The following is a 27297-nucleotide window of genomic DNA, read 5'->3' on the forward strand; positions in this document are numbered from 1 at the left end:
TCCTCTTCTGTTTCTTGTCATAATATTTATGTAACCTGAAAATTTTAAATTTTTTGGTTGAGTTTTTAAATAATAATAAAAAATGTTCAAAAAAGTTGCAGTTGGAATATCAGGAGGTGTAGATAGCGCCATAACCGCGTTACTATTAAAGAGACGAGGTAAAATATAAACTAAATATGTAAGAAAAAGATTTATAAAAGAATTTTTATTTTTAGGATTTAATGTCTCTGGGGTGTTTATGCAAAATTGGGATATACGAGATGAAAAGGGAATTTGCAGTAGCGAAGAAGATTATAAAGACGCCCAATTTGTATGCGATAAATTAGGAATCAAGTTACATCATGTTAATTTTGTTAAACAATATTGGAATGAAGTGTTTTGGTAAGTTAAATTGCAATGTATAATCCTTACTTGCTGTCTTTTTAAATTTGATATTATTAGATCCTAATACTCTTACACCTTATTCAGTATCCTTGGAATATGATGTAGAGTTAGACTTTATCTGGTAAACAAATATGAGCTTCATTATAAACAATTAATTTTACACCAAACAAAAATTCATTTATGTCATTTTATTTTGAAGCAACCCTTATATTTTTAGCCAGTTGGTGAAAGAATATGAAATGGGAGCTACTCCAAACCCTGATGTTTTGTGTAACAGAAATGTAAAATTCAATTACTTTTACAAGTATGCTACAGAAAATTTAGGTGCTGATGCCATAGCAACTGGCCATTATGCAAACACTAGTTTTGGACCTTACCTTGAAAAATATGAACCAGATAAAGGTAAATTTTAAAGTAAAGTAAATTTAAAGGCATGGAAAGTAGGTCTCATGTGAGTGCTGTTTTGAGTAAGCACATATTGTTCCCAAACAGTTAAATTTGTAAACATTGACATTATGTTGTTTAATACTTTTAAGTGTGTAATATTTGAACCCACCCTCTGCTTGGTGATAAGGTTATATAGCAAGTACTAAGCAAAGTTCACTGAAGATGGTCTGATTAGATAGAAAACTTTCATTCTGCACAAAAATTGTAACTATTTGGATTTTTTGATTTAATTTTTAATTCAATGTATACCTATTACAACAGAAGTTTTCACTTCAATGTAAAAGTAATCTCTGGTGTCCCTTGGGATGGTCACATCTTTTTTTTATCATCTTTATTAATGATGTTACTTACATGTTAAGTGTTTTATATATTATAAATGTTTAATATTGGCTGATGATCTAAAATTATGGAGAGTTTTGGATGATAATGGATCAAGCTTTGTTGCTAGATGATTTAAATTGACTACATGATTGGTGCAATCAGAACAGACTCAATATACTATTCTTAAAATATTGCATTACAATTTATAGACCACTTGAGTCAAAAGATATGATGTATTGATACTTTCTAAACCCAACTTGTTGAGCTAGTTTATATGGTTTAAGGGTTTATTATGTTGACTATATTATTCTCAATATGTTATTTTAGCCATAAAGCTGTTGTTGGCTAAAGATGTCAGAAAGGACCAAACCTTTTTTCTTTGCCAAATAAGACAAGATACATTAAGAAAAACAATGTTTCCTTTGGGTAATTTTTCTAAATTTGAAGTCAAGCACATGGCAGCAGAAAATAACTTGCAAAGGATAGCTTTAAAACCAGAGAGTATGGGGATTTGTTTTATAGGATCTAGAAACTTTCAAGATTTTATTAGAGAAGTAAGTATATAATATAATGAGGTTGGAATTACTTTCTATTCTGTTAATTCAAATTTTGAAATAAAAAAAATTGATAAACTGATTTAAAAACATTAATAAAATAGTTTGTATGAACATAGTATATTGTATTTTATAATTTGTAGTATATTTCAGATAAACCAGGAAATTTTGTGGACATAGATACAGGACAAATAGTTGGACACCATAATGGCATTCACCAATGGACTTTGGGCCAAAGATCAAGAATTTCAGGTGTACCTGAGGCTTATTTTATAGCTAGGAAGGATGTTGAGAGAAATATTATTTATGTGGTAATTTTTTTTAATATGAGATCAAGATAAAAATATACATAAATGAAAATTGTGTTACTGTATACTTCTGACAGCTTAGTTGTTTTGTACATTTATTGCACTTTGAGCAATCCATAGCACACTTATCAATGTCTTGTTTTCAGTGGTTAAGTTTACAATATTATTTTTCTTATTGAGCCACCAGTGTATGTAGGCTCTAATTGATATATTTTTATACATAACACAAATTTGCTTAGCTGTTCCAATTTAAATTTTTTGCCGATTCCCAGAAAATTATAAGACCTCCTTTTATTCTAGGTTCAGAGCCTCTTTACTATAAATACAAGATCCATTTCACAACATCAACCCCAACTTTAGCTTTGGGTTAGTTAATGTATAAGAAACATTCTTCTCTAGTTTTTTTTTAATTTTTAGCTTTAATTTTTATTGTATGCTAACTAGCTTAACATTAAGCTTACTTTCATTCTTTTTCTCCTAAAATAAATGAATGTTGTGTAATTTTATGTATGAAACGGAACTTTGTGACACACTTATCAACCTAATGTAAATGTAAATACATTTTTGATTGGGTGTAAACAAAAATTTCTATTTTATAAGAATTTTGTTAAGAGATTCAAAAAATAAAATTTAATCTTTGTAGGCTTCTGGTACTGACCATCCCATTCTTCTCAGTGATTTATTTTTCACTGGTGTACCTCACTGGATCCATTCAGAGCCACCTGAACTGCAATTAAACAACATTTTAGAATGTGATTTTAAATTTCAACATACACAACATTGGAAGCCATGCCAAGTTTGTAAAACCACACATGGATTAACTGTAAAATTACATGAGGAAAAAAGAGCCTTGACAAATGGACAGTATGCAGTTTTTTCCAAAGATGGAGAATGTTTAGGTAGTGCTAAAATAATAAGTACACCCATATCTAGTTTTTCTTATAATTATAAGTTAGATAAATATGAACGAGGCAATCAGGATGTTGAAAGAAATAAAATAGCTACTTGATAAATTGTTTTATTTTTACCTTCTATGTTTAGAATCACTATTATGCTTATATTTTTTATGTTTACTTGAATCATGTTTATCTTCCTTTTTTCTTTTATGTTTATGTTTTTTTGACATTTCCTCTTCATCAGAACTACTATTTTTACTCTTCTTCTTCGATTTATGTTTCTTTTTCTCTGGCACATCATTTTTTTCCTTTTTAATTTTCGGCAATTCATCATCTTCTTTTTTAATTGGATATATTGGTAAACGCTGAGGTAACTTAATATCAGCCTCAATTTGGTCAGCTAATGTCTCTCTCAAATTTCTTGGTGGGCTTTTATTAATAGTGGGAACTACACTTTTAGGAGCACATCCCTCCTGATACAACTGTTTCGTTTCTTCATCAGTTTTTTTACCATCTTTTGGGGCTTTGTAGTCAGAAACATGATCTACTCTTATAATTCTTCCCAAAATTTTTATACCATTGAAATTATCAACTGACAATACAGTTGATCTTTGATCTTCATAACACAAAAAACAAAATCCTTTTGATTTTCCTGTATCCTTATCTCGCACAAGATTAACATTTACAATCTCCCCATATCTAAAAAAAAAAAAAAAACAGAAGAGATATTTAAATAAATATTATATTATACTTATAGGTAAAATAAGCAGAAAATGTGAAAAATCTATCAAAGTATAAGGCAACATTGCTATTGTGTATAGAACTGCAGAGCGTTACAACTTTTTCACCTAATGTTTCTGCTAATGTTTGTTATTTCTTACACAAAACATTTGTATCATATTCGTTCTGTTTATCATATAATATTAAGTCATATACTCTTTTAGTTTATATATCCGATAAGATATTAAACTGGTACATGAAGTAAGCTCTGAATATCTTACTTTACTAAATGAATATCGACTAATTATTATTGTTAGATTTAACACATGCAGCTCTTACTTTAGCTAGGGAAAAAAGATCTAGAACTGTGGGGGGACTCTTTCTGTCTTATGAAGTCCTAGGTAATCTGGTATCCTTAAGAATCTACTACGAACTTTCTAATACATCAAGATGCCATGAGCAGTATTATTATAATATTCTAGGTATTATGGTGATGAGACTATTAACTTACTGTGAGAATATACAAATAATATCTCCTTCCGTTAAATCATATGGTAGGCCCCCAACAAATATCCAGGCACTATCCCTGTACTGATCATGCCAAGAAGTCTTATTTTTCGTTCCTAATTCATTCTCGCTTAGTTTTAAAACATTTTTCATATTCCTACAACACAAATATTTATTACTACATTTAATAAAGAATTGATAACTGACTTACGTTAAAGGATTCATTTCGGATATTTTTGTTTTGCTTTTTTTCAGGTTAATTTTTTAATTTTGTAAACAATGTTTCACCAAAGTTTTTTGACAGCTATGTCACATGGACATGGTTACTTTTTTTTTCTGTGAAAACAAATGTGTGTGAAAGTGACAAATCATCTATCCTCGTACTTCTTTCGATTTCGGATGGCCTTTCTCTACTTAGGTAAAACAATTTTTTATTGAAGGTCTACTATTTTGAACTTTGCGAATATCCCCACCAATGCCGGTAATCAAATCGAATTGACAACGCATGCGTAGATCAGACAGTGACGTTTGTGAATGGCAACCACCCCTGAGTTGTCATTTATGAACTTTTTTATGTGTTTATAAACAATTAAAAAGGAAAAATGAGTCTCAAACCAGAAAAAGATAAAGTAAAGCAATTACAAGATAAATGCCAATCAGTTCTCAACTCTCTGTTAAGGGATGAAGATAATAAATATTGTGTAGATTGCGACTCTAAAGGTATGTATTTTTAATATTTTTTATCTTTGCATATTATAGCTGGTATCAAATAACAATATGTTATCGCTAATGATTATGAGTAGTAGATTGTTCATTGCAAAAAGAGGCGTTAGTATTAGTAATATATATATAACCAGAGAACATAATATGCCACCTGCCTGGGGGCCTAAAATTTTTTTAATATATAACATTTTTATTACTAAACTTATTTTCAGTATATATCTGAAACTCATCAATAAATAGTTGTGTTATATTTGAAGTATAAATCTTTGTTTAAATTTAAAATGATTTATTTACTCATTGTAATTTAACAGAAGATAAGCACTGGTAATAATGCTAGTTTGTGTAAAACTTATGTATTTTAACATGCTACTGCTCTAACAAGGAGCATGAGAAACGAATTTACTAAGGTTTATGTTATTACAAGTTTATAGATTTAATGGGAAATCCTATTTGTCATTTCTATAGATTATTTAACTTTTTTGTTTCCTAGTATCAGATAAGTATATAATAAAGTTACATATAAAGTATTTTAGCTTCATAATACTTTTTCATAATGATAAAGTTCATAATACATTTTAAAAAATATTAAATACAGTAATTTAAATAATGGGTTGCTAACTGGAGATGACTAACCAGTGAACCAATCAATAGCTTTTTACAATTTTCATCAATTAGGTAATACAAAACGGAAATGTTAAATTTTGTGAACAGTTAAACTCTATCCTTTTACCATTTATTTTATTGATTTATTATTATTTTATACTTGTAATAATGAGTGTTAGAGGAACAAATACTAAATGAAACATTAAAATCAATGCATTAAAAGAAAAACTTGATATTTTAAAGTAACTGTTTTCTTCAACAGAGAAACTCAGTGGAAACCAAAAATGAAATTAAATAATGTATCACAAAATGAATGAATTAGTCATAAAATATATAATAGCCCTGATTACAGTTGAGCACTGTTGTAAATTTATTAAGTATTTACAAATAAGTGATTAGAATGGAATATCTCATTTAGTTATTATTCACAGATTTTATCAGTTGTAACTTATATTTTAAATATGACTATTTTAACTTTTTTTCTAAATCTTCAATATTTCACTATGGCCTACTCTGGATTTGGAGAAATAATAGATGCTTGGATCTCTGGAATCAAGTAATCAAACTGTTATTTACTATCTATAATGGAAACAAATTAACTAAAATTTCAGTTTAATATAGCTTATTTGGTGTATTGATTTCTTTCCTTCTTGTATGAACAACATGTAGAGGGTGTTTTCCACCTTTGGACATTTACCAACTTCTATGTTTTCCTGGTCCAGATTACTATCTTTTTTCATTTTTTTAACATGTTACCTGTGAGACGAGGTCTATTTGACCCTAAGTTTTTCATGTATGGCGGAATCAATTTTTTTAAGACTTTTATTGAGACTAAGATTTTTATTGAAAAAAAACTTAAAAATACAAAAATTTGTAAAAAATGAAATTTATGAATTATACATTGTTCAATTTTTTTTTCGTGGACATTCTTGAAACATATTAAGCAGTAGGCTGGTTTCCTTCACATGCTTCACAAAATGTAATTACATTTTTTTTTATCTGCATGCTTGCTGTTAAATGTTTTTCTTAACATTTGATAACACCCTTTGCATTTGCATGTCTTTTTATTTTCGGGGTCACTTTTTACAAGCGTGTGTATCTGTTTTGGCATTCTTGACCATGGTAGTTGTTCAATAAGTTACACCCAAAATAAATCTTTAAACAATACATCTTGAAACTCCAACATGGACTTTTTATTATCATTGTATATTTTGTTATAAATTATGCACATATTAACTATACAAGTATCAAAAAACAAAGAAAATGCCGCTTTTCTATACCATGTTTGTGTTTTTCTTAAAACAGTATAGTATTATCCCATTTAATTACCGAAAAAATAAATTATTATGCAGTTTTATAATTATTATGCATAATTGTAGTCTATTATGCACAATACATGATGGTTTTAGAACAGCTTGGTCATCATCTTAATATTCATTGGTCAATAACATTAAAACAGGTCTTTTATCCTGCCTTTGATTACTTTTACATTTTTGTTTTGCTGACAAATAACTTCACCTTTTGAATCATAAATTGTAAATTTCCGACAACACAATATCGGTAGATTAAACAGAAGAATTGCGGGCTGCAGTTAAAAAGGGTATTTATTTATAGCCACGGCCGGGCCAAAAACGTAAAAAACACGTTTTTCGATCTTATTTTCTCTCGTTATAACCAAATTTGCCTCGATACAGAGGGTTATAGTTCTATAGAAATTTCACGGGACATCTAATGTACCTCGTTATAAGCGAAACCTCGGAATAACCGTGTTCGTTATATATAGAGAGAGTATACTGAATGTATATTATATTCGGCAGGCCTCCGGGGTTAGTACAATTAAACCTAAAGGTAAGATTAATATTATCACAAAAATTAATATCAAATTCATCTGGCTTTCATGTTAATCCGTGTCTATTTTCACTACACCGAACTTTCGACATCCTCTCCGATGTCTTCTGCAGGGCTCCGAAGTCTCAATCTCCTGAGCTCTCAGATCTCTTCACTACACTTTTTACTACTCACTGCTCTACTGCTGCATACTTTTACCTCCATAATTTGTCTGATTTTTAAATTTGTGATCCTTTCTCGTCTTGATTTTCCCGCTGATCCTCTTCAGTAGTCCATCTCGTTGGTTCTTAGTCTGTTTTTTGTTCGTTCTATCAAAGGTCATACTTTTAAACTATACATGATTATGCTCTCTTTACTATAGTATAGTAAATTCGCTTTTTATTCTCAATGTATAATGTTCTATCCTATAAGACTCCATTTAACATTGATATTGCTTTCCTTTCTTTCATATTTCTGTCCAATATTGATTCTTCAAGTGTTCCATTTTTTGTAATTTTCATCTACAGATATTTGTACACCAATCCTTGTTTAATTTTCTAACCGCTTGCTATTTTTAAATCTTGTTGTGTTTTCCAATACATATATGTTATGTTTTACCTATGTTGACTTCTAGACCTCAAATTTTATATTCCTCTACCTTATTGCGTTTCATATATTCTATATCGTATACATTCTGTGTTACAATAATTTGATTATCTGCAAAGTTATGCCCATGTTTTGGCATTTCTTGTTCCAAGTAATTTGAGCACTTTCCAAGTATATTTTGAACAATATTGGTGATATACCACATCCTCGTTTTATTCCTTTGTTATGTCAAATTCTGGTGTTACGTTTTGTCCTTGTTTGATTTATGATTTGCTGTTCTTGTAGAGTTATTTTTTATTTTATTTTATCTATTTGATTTTTTAAAGGGTTTATTTAATTTTTTTTTCTATTATTAGTGACAGAGTAAGCAAATGGTCAATTGTTGATCATGTTCATTTTCAATTCTGTTGTTTATTTATTTATTTTTTTATTTATTTATTTAACCTCCTTTAAAATAAAACACAATATGATTGTTATTATATTAAAAGAGTGCTTACTACTGCTAAGAACTAATAACTATATTAAAAACTAAACCTAGACAGAATAAAACAAGTAAAAAACAATATACATCTAAATTAAATTTTAAGACAACTTTTGCAGACTAGAAATTTGTTTCAAAAGCAACTTTTATTTGTTTCACAGAGGAATTTAAAAAGTCTATACCACAGTTAATTATCACATGGTTACATTCTTCTAATATCTTATTTATGGGTGAACAATCAGTCTTATTAGTTTTGAACAGTCGTTTGTTATTAATTCTTAGATGAATTTTTGGTACATTAAATTTAATATTATTTATAAAAAAGCAATCTTTATATTTAATGTGATTTACAACATAGTAAATAAAAAGGGCAGAATGAAAATTTCTTCTATTATCCAGTCGCTGAACTTTAAAACAAGTTAACATAGCATTATAGGAAATCATGTATGGATAGATACCAAACTTTCTGACATAAAGAAACCTCAAGAATCGTTTTTGAACCTTTTTAATCAGATCAACATTGAATTCGGTTTGTCTTGCCCATATAATAGACGCACTGCTACTACTCCAAGTGAGGTCTTACCAGTGCATTGTATAATGATATTAGAGTTTCAAATCTTTTAAAAAATTTTGAATTACGAATTATGAAGCCAAGAGTTCTGTATGCATTTCCAATGATGATCCGATAAAATCTCAAATTTTGCTGAAACATTACTCCAAGATCTTTGCAAGTGTTCTTTCTTCCAAGTACAGTGCTAGAAATTTTGTATTGGTTCTCCATGTATTGTGTTTTTCGAGTGATAGTAAAAATATGACATTTAGAAGTGTTTAGAAACATTTTGTTATCATCGAACCATTGACTTACTGAGTTCAGATCACATTGCAGCATCTCAGAGTCCTGTGGAGTTAAAATTTCTCAAAAAATCTTAAAATCCTCTGCAAATAGCAGGCTTGTCAAAAACTTCACACAGTGAGGCAAATCTTTAATAAATATAGCGAACAGAAGATGACCCAAGTTGTTACTTTGTGGTACACCTGATGTCTAACTATGTTTTCAGTTCCATACAGAGTCACCAATTTAGCATTGCGACATCTTCTCCAATCCCCTGTGATTTCATCTCTTTGAGGGCCAAATATTACTCTGAGAACCTTTCTTTCAAATACTAGAAGCTTATTGATTTCCCGCTGGTTGAGAGTCCATGTTTCACTGCCATATGTAATAATTGGGCGAATAATCGACTTGTACAGTGTTAATTTAGATTTTCTTTTTGCAGCTTCGATCTTAATAATGTTGAAATGGGGTATAATGCTCTATTTCCCGCAGCTATCCTTGCTGAGACCTCTTTTTCTATGTGGTTGTCCGCTGTGATTTACTACTTCGAAGTTGTGATCATTAATACTGATGTTCTGCCTAACTCTTAGTCTTGGATTTTTGGTTACTACCATATATTTCGTCTTTTCTTCATTGTGATGACAGGTAGACCCAGAAACATGTGTTAGGGAGAGGTAAGAGACTCAACTTAGATCGAAACGCAACCGTCTTCGTATATTTATCGTCCTTACTCGACACAATGAGTACAAGAATGATGGTAATTTATATGGGTAAGTTGTTGATGCATAGTGGAATATAAATATTCCCAGCATCGCTCTGAATGACTTGATTAAGCTTGGGTAGACAGTTTACTTTAATTACCATCGACACATTTAACTTCATCTTTCCTCACTAGAGGTCTCTAGTAGCATACTCTGGTAATTATTTTTCCTATAATTGCCAGAGTAGTCGGTGCGTTTTGGTTTAGTTTGAGTCTTCTTACAAACTCTCTCTGATGACGGGTAGACCCAGAAATACGTGTTAGGGAGTGGTAAAAGACTCAAATTAGATCGAAACACAACCGTCTGCGTATATTTTCTTCATTTATTCGGAGACCCAGAACGAATACCTGTTTCCTCCTCGAGCTGTGAAAACACCTCTCTCACGTCTCTTGTAGAATGTGTGACTGTATCTATATCATCAGCCAAGGCCAGCAACAGTTTTGATCCTCGATCAGCAAATCCTGTCAGCTCAGACGATATTTTACTTATTGCATATTCTAAAGCAAAATTGAACAGCAACGGTGATAAGAGGTCCCCCTGCCTAAGTCCTGAAATTATATCAAATGGCATCGATGTTCTGCTTCCTATCTTTACTTGTGCATATGAGTCTGTCACGCACATTTGCGTTAATTCAACTAATTTTCTTGGTATTCCCATTTCTAAGATTCCTAGTTTTTCTCTAATATTTGTCGGATGATAAATATCTGATCTATAGTTGACCTTCCAGCACGAAAGCCGCATTGGTAGTCGCCTAGAATATCTTCCGAATATGGTGTGAGTCTCTTTAGTAAGATAATTGATAGCACTTTATATGATGTGCTAATAAGCGATATGCCTCTATAGTTTCGGAATTGTTCTTTGTTTCCTTTCTTATATATGGGAATTATAACGCTTTCATTCCATTCTTTAGGCATTTTCTGTTGTTGCCATACTCTCAGAATGATATCATACAATTTTTGGTGTAAAAGGTTTCCTCCTTTTTTTAACAACTCTCCATTTATGCCATTATGCTGTAGATTCTACTTAGTGTATTTGTTACAGCAATTTCCCGGTAATTATCACTGTTGCTTTTGCCCCCTTTTTTGTGTATTATCGATATATAGCATATTTTTCATTCTTCTTCTTTCCATTATCTGATTTATTGATACAATTCTAAAACAGGTCTTTCATTAGAGAGTATAGCTTATCTGTTCTGTCCTCCTACTAGATTTCCTGGGCCCTGTGCTTTGCCGTTCTTCATTAATTTACAAACGTATTTTAGTTCTTTATGTTGTAGGAGAGTTTTTTCTGGTAGAATGTAACGATAACGATATAATTTTGTAAAGAAGTAAATCTGCGTATTATACCTTTTTTAAAATGCCGAAAAGGATACTGAGGTGGGAGCCTTTAGTTATAATCTCATTTGTGTCTTTATTGGTTTTAAATTCTTCTCTGTTTTTCATTATATAATTTATTTTAACGTTATTTGGATTCTTGTAAACTTAAATTGCAAACAAGAAATAAAAGATTAATGCACATATGTATAGATAGTTTTATTTATCTAATTTTTAAGACAAGACAATGCTAATTTCTGTATTTCTATTTTCTAAGGACCAAGATGGGCGTCGTGGAATATAGGTGTATTTTTATGCATACGATGTGCAGGTATTCACAGAAACTTAGGAGTACACATTTCGAAAGTAAAATCAGTTAATTTAGACTCATGGACTCCCGAGCAAGTAGTATCATTACAGCAGATGGGTAATTCAAGGTAAATACAGCGTATTTTATATTATGTAACATAATTAAACCTTACTTTAATTCGATAAAACTCATAATTTCTATCCATTAAATTAAAACAATAATAAATAATGTCATCCTATTATTTTTGACATAATTTTTTACCAAATCACTGGTTCATTAAAAAAATCAATATACAAATATACACTTAGGAAAGAAGATTTAAATGAAAATATTGGTGAAGGTAAAGAAGAAAATGTAGGTGAGTTTGGTCTGGGAGAATGTAATGATAACGATCTTCTTCAAGTGCCATCTCTGCGGCGGAGGTCGGCAATCATCATAGCTATTCGGACTTTTGAGACGGCTGCTCTGAAAAGTTCATTTGATGTACATCCGTACCACTCTCTCAGTTTGCGCAGCCATGACATTCTACGCCTCCCTATGCTTCTCTTTCCTTGGATCTTTCCCTGCATAATCAGTTGGAGCAAGGTGTATTTCTCTCCACGTGTAATATGTCCGAGATATTCTAATTTTCTTGTTTTTATTGAATTTAAAATTTCCATTTCTTTGTTCATCCTTCCGAGAACCTCTTTGTTTGTAACGTGTTCTGTCCAAGATATTTTCAGAATTCTTCTGTACACCCACAGCTCAAATGATTCCAGTTTTTTCATTGATGTCGCATTCAAGGTCCAAGATTCCATTCCATAAAATAAAGTCGAAAAAACATAGCACATCGCCAACCTAACTCTTAGTTCCAGTTTTAAATCCCTGGTACATAGAACTCTTCTCATTTTGTTGAAATTTGCTCTAGCCTTTTCTATTCTTATTTTTATCTCCTGATTGTAATCATTTGTGGAGTTAATCATTGTTCCCAGGTATGCATATTTGTCCACTTGTTCGACGTTGGTTTCGTTTATTAGAAGATTCTCGTTATTTCTTTGAGTTTTCGATATTCTCATAAATTTCGTCTTCTTGACATTCATTGTTAGACCATACTCTGCTATTCTGCAGAGTAACCCATCTCATCTGTGGTCTTCCTCTTGGTCGTTTATTTTCGTAATAAGACAAATAAGACACACAAGCTACAATATGGTGGAGCTAAGTAGATGATGTGTTCTCCATTTGATGGACATCAGAAACAAAGAAGAATCAGTCAAATTCACTATGTAAAAAGAAAACAACAATTTACTTGCTTTTCTGGATGTGTTAATCACAAAAGAAGACACAGGATATACAACCAATGTTTACAGAAAATCAACCCACACCATCTGATATTTAAATTACCACTAAAACTACAACATCAAAAAGAAATTATCGAATCATTATATATGATAGAGCCCCAAAACCGGCTCCAATAAAAATGCATCTGAGTAAGGAAAAACCTGCTAACCAAGGTTTTGATTAAAAATTGACTACCCATTAGGGTTATTTATAAATAAGAAATTTCACAAGATTGTAGAAAAGAAACATCAAAACCTCACAAGCAATGTAGAAACAATCACAAGAAGAGATTCAAAAATGATAACAATACCATATGTAAAGGGCTTATCAGAAAAATTGAAAAGGATATGAAATAAGTACATCACAACAACATTCAAAATAACCACAGATCTATCGTGTCTAAAATCAAACCCAACAACACCCAAGAAAGATCAAAGAATTGCATCTATAAAATATCCTGTGAATGCAATAATTTCTATGTGGGAAAAACTGCAAGACCACCAAGTGTCAGGATAAATAAGCACGAAACATACATCAAGAACAGAAATTTCAACAAATCTCAGATGTGCAAATATGCCTGGGATAACCAGAACAAAGTACAATATAAAGATGCATTAATAATGCCAATATAGAGGCCAAGTAAGTCAACAGTCAGTTTTGGAAAAACATAACCTAACAACAACGAAACAAAATATCAACTTTTATAAATGATGAGTTGTTTACCCATCGTTTCAACCTCCAACCTCAAGGATCAAAATTTTGTTGGGATTTTTCCCTTAGCCATATTATGTTCTAGTATTAAGGCTCCAGAACTCTTGTCTGCTACATGATACACACCTATTGTACGCTAATCACCCAGTGGTAACAGGACACATTACGTCTTCTTTGATGTTAGAGAAGGATTTACTAGTCGACTGAGTTTTATTCGTATAACCCCAACCAATTTGTTAAGATCCAGTGAGAATTCCTCAGAGTTTATTACAATCTAGATATCGGCCGTACCTCTTGCTTCCAAGACAATTTACCAGCCTTTCTTCTTCTGCCTATCCGTTTCGGATGTTGGATCATGGCAATCTGTATTTTGCACACTGCTACTCTGAAAAGATTTGTGGTTGTTGTGTTGAACCACGTACGTAGAATCTTCAGCCAGGAAATCCTTCGCCTTCCTGGTCCCCATTTTCCTTCTACTTTTCCTTGTAGAATTAATTGCAGCAATTTCCTTTGGCTGTTCCTCATGATGTGACCAAAGTATTAGATTTTGACTGTTTTTATTGTGTTTAACAACTCTTTCCCTTTTTGCATTCTCAATTAAAACGTCCTGGTTAGTAACGTCGTCGGTATAGGATATCTTCAGGATTAGACGATAAAACCAGCCTTTAACCACTGTTAATTTTATAAACATATAATATTTATGTTAATATTTGTTCTTTAAAGGGCCAGAGCAGTATATGAAGCCAATCTCCCAGACAACTTCAGGCGTCCCCAAAATGATTCGAGTTTAGAATCTTTTATAAGAGCAAAATATGAACATAAAAAGTACATTGCGCGCGAATGGGTACCTCCTCCATTACCTAAAGTTAATTGGGAGAAAGAAATAGAAGAGGAACTTGAAAAAAACAAGCGTAAAAAGAAAACTATAGTTGAAAAGAAATCGTTAGGGGCCGTAGAAGTGCCTCAATTGCCTAAACCTACTAATCCTAGCCCTAAACCATCCAGAGCTGTGAATAGTGTAGAGAGTACTAACAAACCGGAGAAAAAAGATAGTGATCTATTAGGTAAAGTATAGATTGTATTTTATATTAATTGATATTAGGTATTATAATGTTTATTTTAATTTATTTACAGTCTTCTAACACAAACACTAAAAATACAATTAATTTATAACATTTAATTACGTAACGATACAAATTTATATTATTGGCTAACTTTCTACAACTGAAATCGCTCTTACGCCTGTCCAGTTCTTTATGTTCCCTAGCCACGACATTTGTTTGCGATCTACTCCTCTCTTGCCTTCAATCTTTCACTGGATGATTAGTTGAGGGATTGCGTATTTTTTTCCTATCAGAATATGGCCGAGGTATCCAATTTTTCGTACCTTGATCAAATTGAGTAGTTCTCTCTCAGTATTTGCCTTTCTTAAGACTTCCTCGTTTCTCACCCTATCTGTCCATGGTATGCGGAACATTCTTCGCAACGTCCACATTTCGAAGGCCTCAAATTTATTAATGGAAGGTACTCTTAACGTCCATGTTTCCATGCCGTATAACAATATGGACCATACATAGCATTTAACCATCATGTAGCGGAGATTGAAGGAAAGGTTGCGGTTACACAGTAGCGGTTTAAATTTGATAAAAGCTTGTCTTGCTTGTTCGGTACGGCATTTTATTTCTTGTTGAGGATCCCATTGGCCATTCATCATCATTCCCAAGTATTTAAATGTTTTCACTGGATCGATTGGAGCATTATCTACTTGCAGTTGTATTCTTAACAGTGCGTTTTTTCTTATTGCCATGCATTTAGTTTTTCCAGCATTTATCTTCAAGCCATATATTTTTCCTGCGGTGTTTATTTTATTTAATATCAACTGCATATCATGTTCGTTGTCTGTTATTATCGCGGTGTCGTCGGCGTAACGAATGCTATTTATCGGGAACCCGTTTACCTTTATTCCACACTCAGAGCATTCCAGTGCCTTTGCAAAAATGTTCTCCACATAGAGATTGAAGAGCATAGGAGACAAAACACACCCCTGTCGCACCCCTCTTAAAATTTCAAATTCTTCTGTGTTGGTTGATTTGTTCAGTTTCATTCGTGCTTTTTGATTCCAATAGAGATTCTAGCGTAGCAATGGCGGGAGTAATAGTATGCTACAAATAGACAGGAATAGTTACTTTTGCTTTATTGTTTGAATATAACCAATATGTATTACTATCTGTATTTTCTGATTCTTTTTCTTCTTTATTAGCAGCCTCTTCTGGACCACTCCTGGACAAATGCATCGTGTTGTGTTTTCCATGTTCGCCTTTATGAGCTATCTGGTGTCAGTTTCTCACTGTCTTTTCTTTAATGTCGTCGATCTCTTTTATTTTGTGGTCTTCCTATGCTTCATTTATGTGCTCTTGGTCGGCATTGTATTAGTCTCTTTATCAACTTCTCTTCGCTCTCTCGTAAAAAATAGGACAGGAGCCTATTTCCACTTACATTTTGCGATAGCTTCGCAAATATCTTCTGTTTTGGTTTTTCTTCTTAGATCTTCGTTTTTCGTATGATCTCTTAAACATACATTTACCATAATTCAATAGCTCCTTGAGTTATTTTAAGTCCATTGAGAGATTGGTTAGTAAGTGTCATGGTCTCCATTTTATGCCATTTTATGTCATAACAGGAAGGATACTTGTGTCAAAAACCTTTCGTTTTTAATTAATTAGGATATTATCTACTGCTATCCAGGTCATTTGTATCTTCTTGTAATTTCTGCAGTTTGATTTTGTTTTCTTTACTTTATTTTATGACCCAAGTACATCCTTCTACATTTTCAATCTTTCTATCATCACGAGTGATATCCACTTCTTCAGTTAACATTACCTTAGTTTTCTTAATATTTATTTTTAGTCCTACCTTCTCTGATACTAGTTTTAACTCATCTCCTCATTAATATTTTTATATAGTTAGGATAACTTATATAGTTTCAGTTATTTTAGCTTTAAATGTTGCTTTTCTGTAACTGTTTTCTAGGAGCTTTTTATTTCGGCAGTCTATTCTTGCGTTATCCATTGCATGTAAGATTACCTATTGTTCTATGGAATCGAAAGCTTTATTATAATCAATAAATGCCAACTGATGAAATTTTATAATCCGTGAATTTTTCTACGAGTTTGACTACTATGGCATTGAAGATGATCAATTATGGCAAGAGATGCTTTGTTCGGCTTGAATGTGCTGGCCCAGAGATGCATGAACATGAATAAGGACATGTACTTATGTTTTGTAGATTTTGAAAAGGTATTTGATAAGGCTCAACATAAAAAGCTTGTAGATATATTAAAAAGCAAAAATATTGACAGTCGTAATATGAAAATTATATCTAATCTATGTTGGAATCAAACTTGGGTAAGAGTTGACACCCGAGATATCAAAATATAGAGATATTGTGCAGCATTTCTTCCTTCTCCTCAATCCCTTCCTCTCCTAGAACCTTCCAAACCTCCACATGTATTCCATCAGATCCTACTAACTTCATCCTATTAAAGCCTCGACAACCTCATCTCCCGTTATCCTCGGTATTACATTATCATTTAAATCTTCGAATCCTTTGTCTTTCCTCTGGTGTTTTTCATTTAGCAACTTCTAAAGTACTCATACCATCTTTGCTTTATTTCAACATCGGATCTTAACACTCTTCCATTCGAACTCTTAATCTGCCGCACCTGAGTCAAGTCCTTTGATGATTTGTCCCTTGCTTTAGCAATGCTGTATAACCTTTTCATCTCCTCGGGTGTTTTTAACTCTTCATACATCTTTGCAGGCGATCTTTCCTTAGCAGTAGCTACAGCGCGCTTTGCTTCCTTCTGTGCTACCTTGTATGCATCCTTATCTTTCTCTTTTTTAGCTCTCTGATATCTCTTTCTAGCCTCTTTATTCTCCTTAACTTGCGGCTGTAGTTCATCGTTCCACCACCAAGTTTCTTTGTCACTAGGAGGCCTTTACCAGATGTTTTTCCTAGTACTTCCTTTTCCACTCGTACCACAACTTTGCCGTTGGCTTATATGGGAGTGGTGATAGACTATAGAACTGCGAGAACTGAAATAGAAAAGCTATTCACGACGCTTTTAGAACATACTCGTAAGAAGGCACATCTGTACGAGCATGGTATCAACATAAATGGAGAGAAGCTCAGTCATTTGAGATTTGCAGATGACATCGTCCTTGTAGCCAATCGTATGGATGATGCAATAATAATGTTTGAAAAATTATCACGCTTCCTTGGAGGTCGGACTAAAGATTAATATGAACAAGATGCAAATAATTACTAATCTGGTTCTAAATCGAAATATTGCTGTTGATGGAAGGGGTATTGTGCAGACTACATCGGATAAATACCTAGGACATGGAATTCGGTTGGGCAGAGATAACCAGACATGTGAGCTCCCATGTCGCATAGGATTAGCCTGGGCAGCGTTTGGTAAATTAAACTATGTATTTAATTTGGATCCACTCGTATGCCTCTATGGAAAATCTATGACCAATGTGTGTTACCTGTACTCACTTGTGGAGCGGAAACAATAACACTCACAAAAAAAGGTAGTTAATAAGGTTCGTGTGACTCAGATGGCTATGGAACGCCAGATGTTGGTTGTCTCTCATGAGAGACCGAATCCCAAACGAAGAAATACGTAGTAGAACAAAAACAACAGACGCTATTGAAAAAATTGCGTCGTTAAAATGAAATTGGACAGGACACGTCGCCAGATTATCAGACAACCGATGGACAAAACGTATTTTAGAGTAGAGACCAAGGCAAGAAGCAATACGGAGCAGAGGACTCTCACCAGCTAGATGGACTGGCGACCTGAAGCGTGTTAGCGATAACTGGATGCAAGCCACACAAGACAGAGACAGATGGAAAGAGCTGAGGGAGACCTATGTCCAGCAGTGGACGCATACAGGTTGATGCTGATGATAGACTACTAAATTAATTCAGTCGCCGACATTATCACTTTACGCGAACTTATTATATTATCGACCATGGAAATAAGACTAGTTCTCAGAATAACTAAAAGTTAGAACCGATATATTAGCACAAGCCAAGTCGCCAGCATAAAAGACGGGAAATTGGACAGAACAAAAAAATAATTGAATATTATACTAAATACTTAATAAAAACGAACACTTAGTACATACCGGTTAAAGATAATAAAAAATAATTTAAAAAATAGCAGAAAACAGTAGGAACGCATGAAAGAAAAATCTCCAAATATAAAACAAGAACTTTGCACAGAAAAAGAAGAACGCGACGATATTGTATTTTCTATTGGTTACGATTTTTTGTAAATTTGTCATTTATACACACCTTTATCGACATTTTTTCATGTCACGCCATTGGTTGTTCATTTTTAATAAGAAATCAAGTTAGGTGGAGAAAAATCAACATCGTTGTTGATTTCGCGGTCTAATCGTTTGTCATCAAAAATTTTTGTGTACCTGTTTCCGAAGATGTAAATTTTTGGTAAGACTTTTTAAAAACCTAATTTTTTGATCTTAAATATACAATTTTAATAATATTTTTCTTGAATAATGGGTTTCTTTTAATTTCCGATTTTTTCTGAATTAGATACATATTATTTTTATTATAATGTCAAATATCTTAACATTGAATTTAACGTTTCCGTTTTTTACTTTTAACATATTTAGTTCTTATCTAGTTTTCATATTATTTTCGTGATAAAATATTTTAGAATTCGAGTACTCATTGTTTTAAAAATATAAGTAGCTTTATATAGTTAGATAAGCAAAATTAGATACGGTTTATAAATATCAGAATTTATCAAACTGTTCCTGTGCAGTTAATTTTTTGGGATCATTTAAAGGGTTATTAAATTAACTATAATCTAGGCATTGAAAATTTGAATTTTTCAATAAATGGTGTAGCATTTTATAAACTGTCTTATGTAATTTGGGATCTGTCAAGGATTTTGAAGTTTTAAGAATATATCTGAAGACATCTCTTTGAATTGATACATTTACGTTACTTCATCATCTTCATCATTAGCTTTAGCTGGGCAATCCTTTATGGGTCTTGACTTTGTCCAAGATTTTTCTCTAGTATAATGTGTTATCTGCTTTGTTTTTTCAATTATTAATTTTTAACATTTTCAGGTCTTGTTCCTTATATCTGAGTTTGGTCCTTCCCTTTCACGCCTTTTACCGCCAATCTTGTCTTTCTTTCTTCAAACTTTCTTTCAATAATTCTGTTCTTTAGTAATATTTTCAATATTTGAATTTATTTACTATATCTCTTTTGTCTCCTTTGTCTGTCAGGTTCTTTCGTTTAAATTATTTTTTTTATTTTAGATATAATTTTCTGGATTCTGTGGGTTTATTCAGTTCTCCTATCTTTTTGAGTTCTTTTTTCATATTCTTCCCTTTCCTCCTTTAATATCTTCTCTTCTTCCCTCAGTTGCGTATATTCTTTAAACTTGTCGTGTCCTCTGTTGTTATAGTCTTTGGTATTTGACATTCTTCATCAAATTATTGTGCTTTAGTTCTTTTATCTTCTTCTATATGTTCACGATTTCTTTTGCGGCTTCCTAATAATTCTTTTACGTAATTCCCATTTTTTGTGTATGTCGGTTTTCTAATCTATTTATACTTTCTTTTATATACTTTGTTTTTTTGGTTATATTTTAAGTTCCTTATATCGTATTTTTCATTCCTGAATCCCTTTTTTATGTTTGATCTTTTGGTTCTTATTTTACTTTCTTTTTTTTACTCGGACCAGATACTGGTCCCAGCCTGCATTTGCTCTTCGTCTGCTACGCACATTTATTACATCTGATTGATGTCTAGAGTCTATAACATGATTGATCGTGTTCACTGTGGCTCCATCCGGAGATCTCTATGTTCCCTTAGGCTCTTGTGCGGGAAAGATGTATTTACGATGACCAAATTTACTCCGTAGCGTTACAACCCTTCGTGGGTTTTAGACGAGATGACAACGTGTCTCCATTCCTCTCTGTCTTGAGCAGTCTCCATCCAATTCTCCACGCCCATAGTTTTAAGGCCTCCTGCTATATTATCTCGCCACCGGAGTCGAGGTCGTCCACGCGATCTTATTCCAGTTGGGGTTTCTTCCCATACCAGCCTTACTATTCTTTCGTCAGAATATCTTCTGAGGTGTCCTGCCCACTGGGGTCTTCTGGACTTCCTATTCTTCCTTCTTTTATGTAGGCTTTAAAGCCTGTTTCTTCTTCAATATTAGCCTAATAAATGTTTAAATTATCGCACCATCTTTTTCTTGCTCTGCCAATACTTCTTTTTCCAATACGTCCATTTGGTGACTTATCTCGTGCTATTCGTGCTATTCTATCCTCTGCCATTCTACTAATGTGTTCGTTCCACTCCTGTTTCCGTTTTATCACCCATCCATTTATGTCTTCTATATTGCATGCTCTTCTTATGTTATTAATATAAGCATACGCTTCTCTCCATATCCAACAGACTTTTCCCTGATATTCGTCGGAGTATTTTCATCTCTATTGTTTTTACTAGCCGTCTCGTTTTAGATGTGTCAGGTCTTGTCTCCGCCGTGTATGTTGATATAGGTCTAATTGCTGCTTTATAGATTCTTGTTTTTGTGTCTTGTCTTAGGTGTTAAGAGATCCTGCCGCTTTACTTGCTTTTCAGCTTTGTTGTACTTCTTCTTCAACATCTCTGTAACTAGTTATATCTATTCCCAGATATCTAAACTTTGCTTCCTGCTTTATTATTTTCCCATCAATTTCGATTTTACATCGTAGTGGGTATTTAGATGTTGTCACCCATTTGGTTTTTTTTGCTGATATTATCATATTGTATTTCTCGGCTGTTGTATTGAAGATATGTGTGAATCTTTGTAGCTCGTCTTCTGTCTCGGCGATTTATGCGGCGTCGTCTGCATAACATAAGATTTGAATTTCTTTGTTCCTCATTCTGTAACCACGAGCTTTATGTACTGCTTGTGTTATTTCGTCTATTATTATTTTAAAGAGAAGTGGGCTTAACGAGTCACCCTGTCTGACTCCGTTTTGTACTGTTATACACTTCTGGACTTTATTTCTTTTATTATGTTAGCGTCTAGATATAGTTTTTCGAGTTCTTTGTTAGTTCTTATCCTCTTCCGTATCCTCAAGCACAGGCCAAAGATTTTCCTTGGGATTTTTATTTCCCAAACACGTAGTGGTTCTTCGTTTGCCTTTGTTATCGTCCAGGTTTCGTTACTATTCATTACTACGGGCCCTTGATTTTTTAGGTTTTGAAGGGCATTAAGACATCTGTTGCCAGCTTTTATCCTATATTGTTTACTTCTTGTGATCAGTTATTGTCTTCAGTTATTGTTGTTCCAATGTACTTAAATTCTATGACGCGCTCAAATTTAGTGGTCAATGGTGATGTTCTGTCCGATTTTTTCTCTGCTTCGGTTATTGCGGCTCATATGCATATATTTTGCTTTGCTATTTATTAGGGGCACCATCTTCTCTGCTTCTTTATCGAGCCTGACGAATATCTTGTTCATCCTTAATTTGGTGTTTACTATCAGATCGATATCGTCTGCAAATACCAACAGTAAATTTTTCTAGATGGAATACTGTAGTCGGTTTTTCGATTTTTGAGCTTCTGATTATGTGTTTCAGAGCTAAATTGACGAGTTGTGGTGAAAGTGCATCCCCCTGTTTTATAAGTTGATTTTAAATCTGAGTCTCACCAACTCACCAGTATTGTTGTTTAACTCTCACCTTACATCGTAACCCTTCCATACACATCTGTGTCAAATTGACTAGTTTTAAATCTCTCTATCAAATACCTGTTTAACATCTATAAACATCTAAGTGGGGCTCAGGATCACCAGCATTTTTGATAATCCGCAACGATTTCTTCTGTATATATTTTGGTTCTTTCTAACAGGTTGTTTACAAGAACTTTGTAGGTGGTAGATACTATATTGCTTTTTGTTTCCTTTTTTTGTGAATTGGTTCGTACTTTTTTCATCTGGCATTATTTCTTCTCGCCAAATGCCTTGAATTAGCTTGTATATAGATCCGTACAACGTTTCTCATCCGTATTTTAAACGCTTTGCTGGTATACCTTATTCGATGGTCTGCTGTCGTTTTGAAGAAAGTTTCCTGTTTTTGCTTGGTACCGACCTTGATCTCTCAAACTCCTTTAAAGAATTGTCGTTCTTGGTTGTTCTTCCGCTTTTTTTTCTATATCTTTGATTATTTGTTCCTGGTACTCCTTTTTTTTCCTATTCATTAGCTTTCTTTTTTTCTCCAAGATGACCACTTTATGAATGACTACAATGACCACATTAAGAGACGTTTTTAGGCTCATTCGCCCAATGTCATTATCCTTGGATATTTCATTGGCACTGTGTTTGGTGTAAATTATAACTTTTTCCAATTTTTATGTTGAGGTGACCGTAGTTTATTTTGATAACGTAGTTTATTTTGATTCTTTTGGCATGTACGATATGCAGTTTCTAATTCATTGTAAAACTGTTCTTTAAGCGAATCATCCTTTTCTTCAGTAGGGGCATACACATTTAAAATGCTATAATTAAAAATGATCCTTTTAGTGTCAGGATGTACATTTGGGGATTTATCACCCTAAAGTTTTTTATGAGATATTTGATATTTTTTTTTATTATGAAGCTAATGCTTAGGGGGTGGTCTTTAGTATCACTACTGTAGAATGTTACGTGATTTCTTTTTCTATAGTACTACTCCCAAACCACCTAATTTCTTGTAGAGCTGTTATACCCATTCTAAGCTTGTCTACTTCTCTGAGTAAATTTTGTAGAGCTCCTGGTTTGTAGATGGGTGAAGGTGCAAAGTCATCTCGCGTAGTCATTCTTGCTTGATCAGTCCGGTTTCTTCTTCAAATCTCGTAATAGCTGATTTTTAACGATTCTTAACCCTAGACCCAAATCCCAACCTGGAGGACCAGTGCCACTTCTGTTAGGGTTGCCATATCTTAGCCTCGCGGTTCTAGATTTAAGGCGCTGGAAACTCGCCCTGATCCATCCCATCCTGGTTAGGATTTGTTAGTATCATGAATGTATTTCTTGATATTTAATGCTAGCAACCACTTGGCATGACTTCTGCCACCAAGACCCTTCCACTAATCTTTCACCCTTCTCTCTTCTCATCTCACTTGGGACAAACCTTGGTGGATTGATCCTTTGGATTATCTGTTCTTTTTTAGCGGACTAGACACAATCATTTCTTGAAATTTTTAAAATATTTAATTATTTTTTGTCTTATTTCATTGATATTTTTGTTCCATTTTCTTTTTCCTACAATGGAGTTTTTGCATTGCTATTGTTTGATGTTTCTCTCATCGTTTCCTTTTTCTCCTATACTGTTTATTACTTCAATACTTTTAAGGGGAGAAATCATATTACGACCTATAATATCAATTATGTCTCTCTTTCACTTCCGTCTTCACACTGGGAGCCTCTCATTCAGATATATTATGAAGAGTGTAGATGCTATGCAGCAGCCTTGCTATGAGTTGTAACGTTGTGGGCTAATATTTCCTTAATAACTTGCTTTAAGAGAAAATATGCTCTCTCTATAAATGATCTGCCTGCACGAAAGCCATTTTTTCTTCTATATCTGTCATCTCTTTTTCAATCTTATTTATTATTTTCTATAGAGTCTTGAGAGTTAATTTGATACTTAACCCTCTGTAGTTTGAACATTTTTTTCAATCTTGTTTTTTGTAGATGTTGCTAATATGTGCTTTTATCCAATCTGGTGATAATTCATGTCCTGTATAGAATAATATGAAAACATATGCCAGTAACTCCTGTAATACTATGAACTGTGTTTTATTAATTTGTTCAGTATACCTTGTGTTCCACATGCTTTTTAATTTTTTAGAGTTCATATTGTATCTTCCTGTATTGCTATTGCAATTGCGGTCTTGTTTCAGTTAGAAGTTGTGAGTAATGTTTCATCAAAGATCTTCTGTTAAATTTATTCTACTCGTTTCTTTTCTGTTTGTAATAAGGTTTTTGACCGATATAGATGTATATTATAGAGATAAATGTATTTATACATACATAACCTACTTTTAAAGCTGAACGAGATTGAAATGAAAAAGAAATGAAAGAAAATGAAATCGAAACTATCTTACCGATTTTTCTGAACGAGATTGTTCCTCGTGTTGCTTACACTGGTTCTACTTTTTTAGGCCACTACCCAGTAAGTGATATACTGTCTCAATATTGCTGTATAAATCCTCCTCAGGATTTTGGATTAAAACCCCAATGCTTTTCTCGTAATATGTTACTGATTACCCTTTTATTAATCCTAATAAACGATACTCATAAATTTAAAATTATGGAGAATATATTATAAAACCAATTTCTGTTTAGGTTTACAAAACCCCGAAGACAATTTCAGTAGTTTCGTATCCGCCCCTACAACGACGGTAAAGCCGGAAACACAAGAAGCTCTCGATCCAGTTAAAACAGAAGAAGAGAGCTTCTTTAATCAAGTATTACCAACCGAAAAAGAAAAAGTAAAATTAGACAAGGATAGTATTATGGCATTGTACGGCAATGGACCAAGCGCCAATAATTTTAGCCAATTCCCACAGGTAATTATTTAATATACTTTCCTACATTTTTTATGCAAATGAGTGATTTATTTGGATATATGAAATTCATATTTCTGCATTAATTTAGTGGTGTATCTGCTGAGCGTTATTTACTGCTAAATTGAAGATAGATTGAAGAGAGTATGGCCAGAAGACCTACTGCAATAATACTTAGAGAACCGTCAGTGGACGGTACCTAACTCGCCGCAATTTACTTACAGACTATTTACTTATTAGTCTGAGTATAGAGTAGATTGTAAACATGTATGATTTATTCCCATAAAATATAATAGTTACTATAAAGTGCCAGAATAGTTTTGGAACCTATTAAGTGTTAGTTATTATCTATCTGATAATAACTATTATCTATCTGTTAGTTATTATCTAATATATGTTATTAGATATCTGCTATTCAGATGGACTTGCACCCGCCACTGTTTCGTTTTCACGATTTACTAACAAACACAACACACATCTCTCTAGCATAGTATACCCTGTAGTAAAAAGTAGGAGTAATAGCGCCTCACGCGACCGGACCTTGACTTAAATCGTTTGGCGGCAAATTCCAAACGCATGTTTCACTATTCCAACGATGTAATATATTAAAGATGGAACCTGTGAACAAATATTTTCGTCCAAAGTAGCTGATAACAACGGCGGACTCTTGTATATAGAATGTCGTGGTTTAAAAAAAAAAATCTTAACAAACACCATTCAAAATGGGCCCTTTTAAACCTGCACGACGATAGTTCACCGTAATTAACGTTTCCTGTAGATTAAGTTGTCACGACTCTCATGCAAATAAAGATATCTAATTAGGCAAGATCTTACAGGTTGAAACGGAGTATTTTTAAGTAATCTAATAGTTTATTTATTTAATAACGTTGACATATATAATTTTTTTGCATTTTTATTTAGACTGGAGGACAACAAGGAGCATTCCAAGGATTCGGAACTTCATCAAATTTTCAAACATCCGGCTTTCCTATGCAAAATGGAAGTATGAGTCAAGCATCTGCGCATGGTCAATGGCCCCAACAAGCCCAACAACCGCAGCAACAGAATTGGTTTAAACAGCAGTATCCACAAGGTCCACCCCCAAATCAAGTTCAGGTATTTATTTTATATGATTATTGGAAGATTCATCTCATTTAACAGATCTTTATCATTCTTTATCAATAACAGTAGTGAATTTGCCACAGACCGTTTGTACCCAAGTCAAAAAAGTTTATTTTAAAAACAAACTGACAAACAAAGAACACTGCTACATAATGTAAGAAATAAGATTAAAAAAACTAAATACATACTTCTTCTTCCTCTTTATAAGCAATTCTGCTTGTTCATTGGCGGATCAATATCTCTATGGAAGGTTGTCACTCCATCTTTTGCTCGGTCGTCTGATACTTCTTCTGCCGATTGGTGACTTATCTCTTGCTATTTTGACGATACGGGTCTCCTCCATTCTGCTTATGTGGTTATTCCATTCTTTTTCTATTTTGTGTCCATTCATTTATACACTGTACGTTACATTTTCTATATGTCATTATTGGTCTTACAGTGGCTTTATAAATTCTTGACTTTATCTCAGTGTCAATATGTCTGTTTCGCCATATAGTGTTATTAAGGCATCCTGCCAGTCTATTTGCTTTTTGTACTTTATCTCTCACTTCTTTGTCCAGATCTCCGCAGCTAGACAGTGTAATTCCCAGGTATTTTATTTCCATTACTTGTTCAATACTGATGCCATCAATTTCTATTTTACATCTGGTTGGTTCTTTGCAGACTACTATTGTTTTAGTTTTTTGAGATGAGATTGTCATATTAAATTTTTTTGCTCTTATGTTAAATCTGTGGACCAGTCTTTGCAGACTATCTTAGATTAGATTAGATTAAGAGAGGTGGCCTTTCGGCCTATTCCACTGCGACCTTTTCAGATCTATTGTGGTCCTCTAGTCCTAGATAACATTCTCTAGCCTGACCCTTTTTATAAAGTCTAGTAGCTTCGAGACTGTACCTTCCAT

The 27297-nt window shown here is 33.0% G+C and overlaps 3 protein-coding genes across 3 annotated transcripts in view; 2 read left to right on the top strand and 1 right to left on the bottom strand.

Moving 5' to 3' along the window:
• Positions 1–21: 21 nt before the first annotated feature.
• Positions 22–3023, top strand: LOC140443906 (mitochondrial tRNA-specific 2-thiouridylase 1). The gene is made up of 6 exons (XM_072535415.1): positions 22–158; positions 216–381; positions 602–786; positions 1480–1706; positions 1850–2017; positions 2658–3023. Exons 1-6 carry the CDS (start codon positions 83–85, stop codon positions 3021–3023), a joined length of 1188 nt encoding a protein of 395 aa, XP_072391516.1. The 5' UTR covers positions 22–82.
• LOC140443907 (RNA-binding motif protein, X-linked 2) lies at positions 3017–4545 on the bottom strand. Its single transcript, XM_072535416.1, has 3 exons — positions 4349–4545; positions 4142–4294; positions 3017–3609 (listed from the first exon to the last, which is right to left on the bottom strand). The coding sequence occupies exons 1-3, from the start codon at positions 4360–4362 to the stop codon at positions 3039–3041; spliced, it is 738 nt and encodes a 245-aa protein (XP_072391517.1). The 5' UTR covers positions 4363–4545; the 3' UTR covers positions 3017–3038.
• Positions 4546–4657: 112 nt separating this feature from the next.
• Positions 4658–27297, top strand: part of LOC140443905 (stromal membrane-associated protein 1-like) — a 29153-nt gene continuing 6513 nt past the window's right edge. The window contains exons 1-5 of the mRNA XM_072535414.1: positions 4658–4857; positions 11561–11720; positions 14345–14685; positions 25053–25276; positions 26195–26389. Coding sequence (XP_072391515.1) covers positions 4740–4857; positions 11561–11720; positions 14345–14685; positions 25053–25276; positions 26195–26389 — 1038 coding nt within the window. The 5' untranslated portion in view covers positions 4658–4739. The remainder of the gene's footprint in view (positions 4858–11560; positions 11721–14344; positions 14686–25052; positions 25277–26194; positions 26390–27297) is intronic.

Source organism: Diabrotica undecimpunctata, chromosome 6, assembly GCF_040954645.1.
Source record: "Diabrotica undecimpunctata isolate CICGRU chromosome 6, icDiaUnde3, whole genome shotgun sequence".
Taxonomy (NCBI): Eukaryota; Metazoa; Arthropoda; class Insecta; order Coleoptera; family Chrysomelidae; genus Diabrotica; species Diabrotica undecimpunctata.

What these genes read in the sequence shown, in the direction of transcription:
- LOC140443906 (XM_072535415.1), top strand. Translation starts at nt 83, where the DNA reads ATGTTCAAAAAAGTTGCAGTTGGAATATCAGGAGGTGTAGATAGCGCC. An exon ending in GTTACTATTAAAGAGACGAG is followed by an intron (nt 159 to 215) that starts GTAAAATATAAA and finishes TTTTATTTTTAG; the next exon opens with GATTTAATGTCTCTGGGGTG. An exon ending in AAAATATGAACCAGATAAAG is followed by an intron (nt 787 to 1,479) that starts GTAAATTTTAAA and finishes ATGTTATTTTAG; the next exon opens with CCATAAAGCTGTTGTTGGCT.
- LOC140443907 (XM_072535416.1), bottom strand. An exon ending in ATTATTTGTATATTCTCACA is followed by an intron (nt 3,610 to 4,141) that starts GTAAGTTAATAG and finishes TTTTTTTTTTAG; the next exon opens with ATATGGGGAGATTGTAAATG.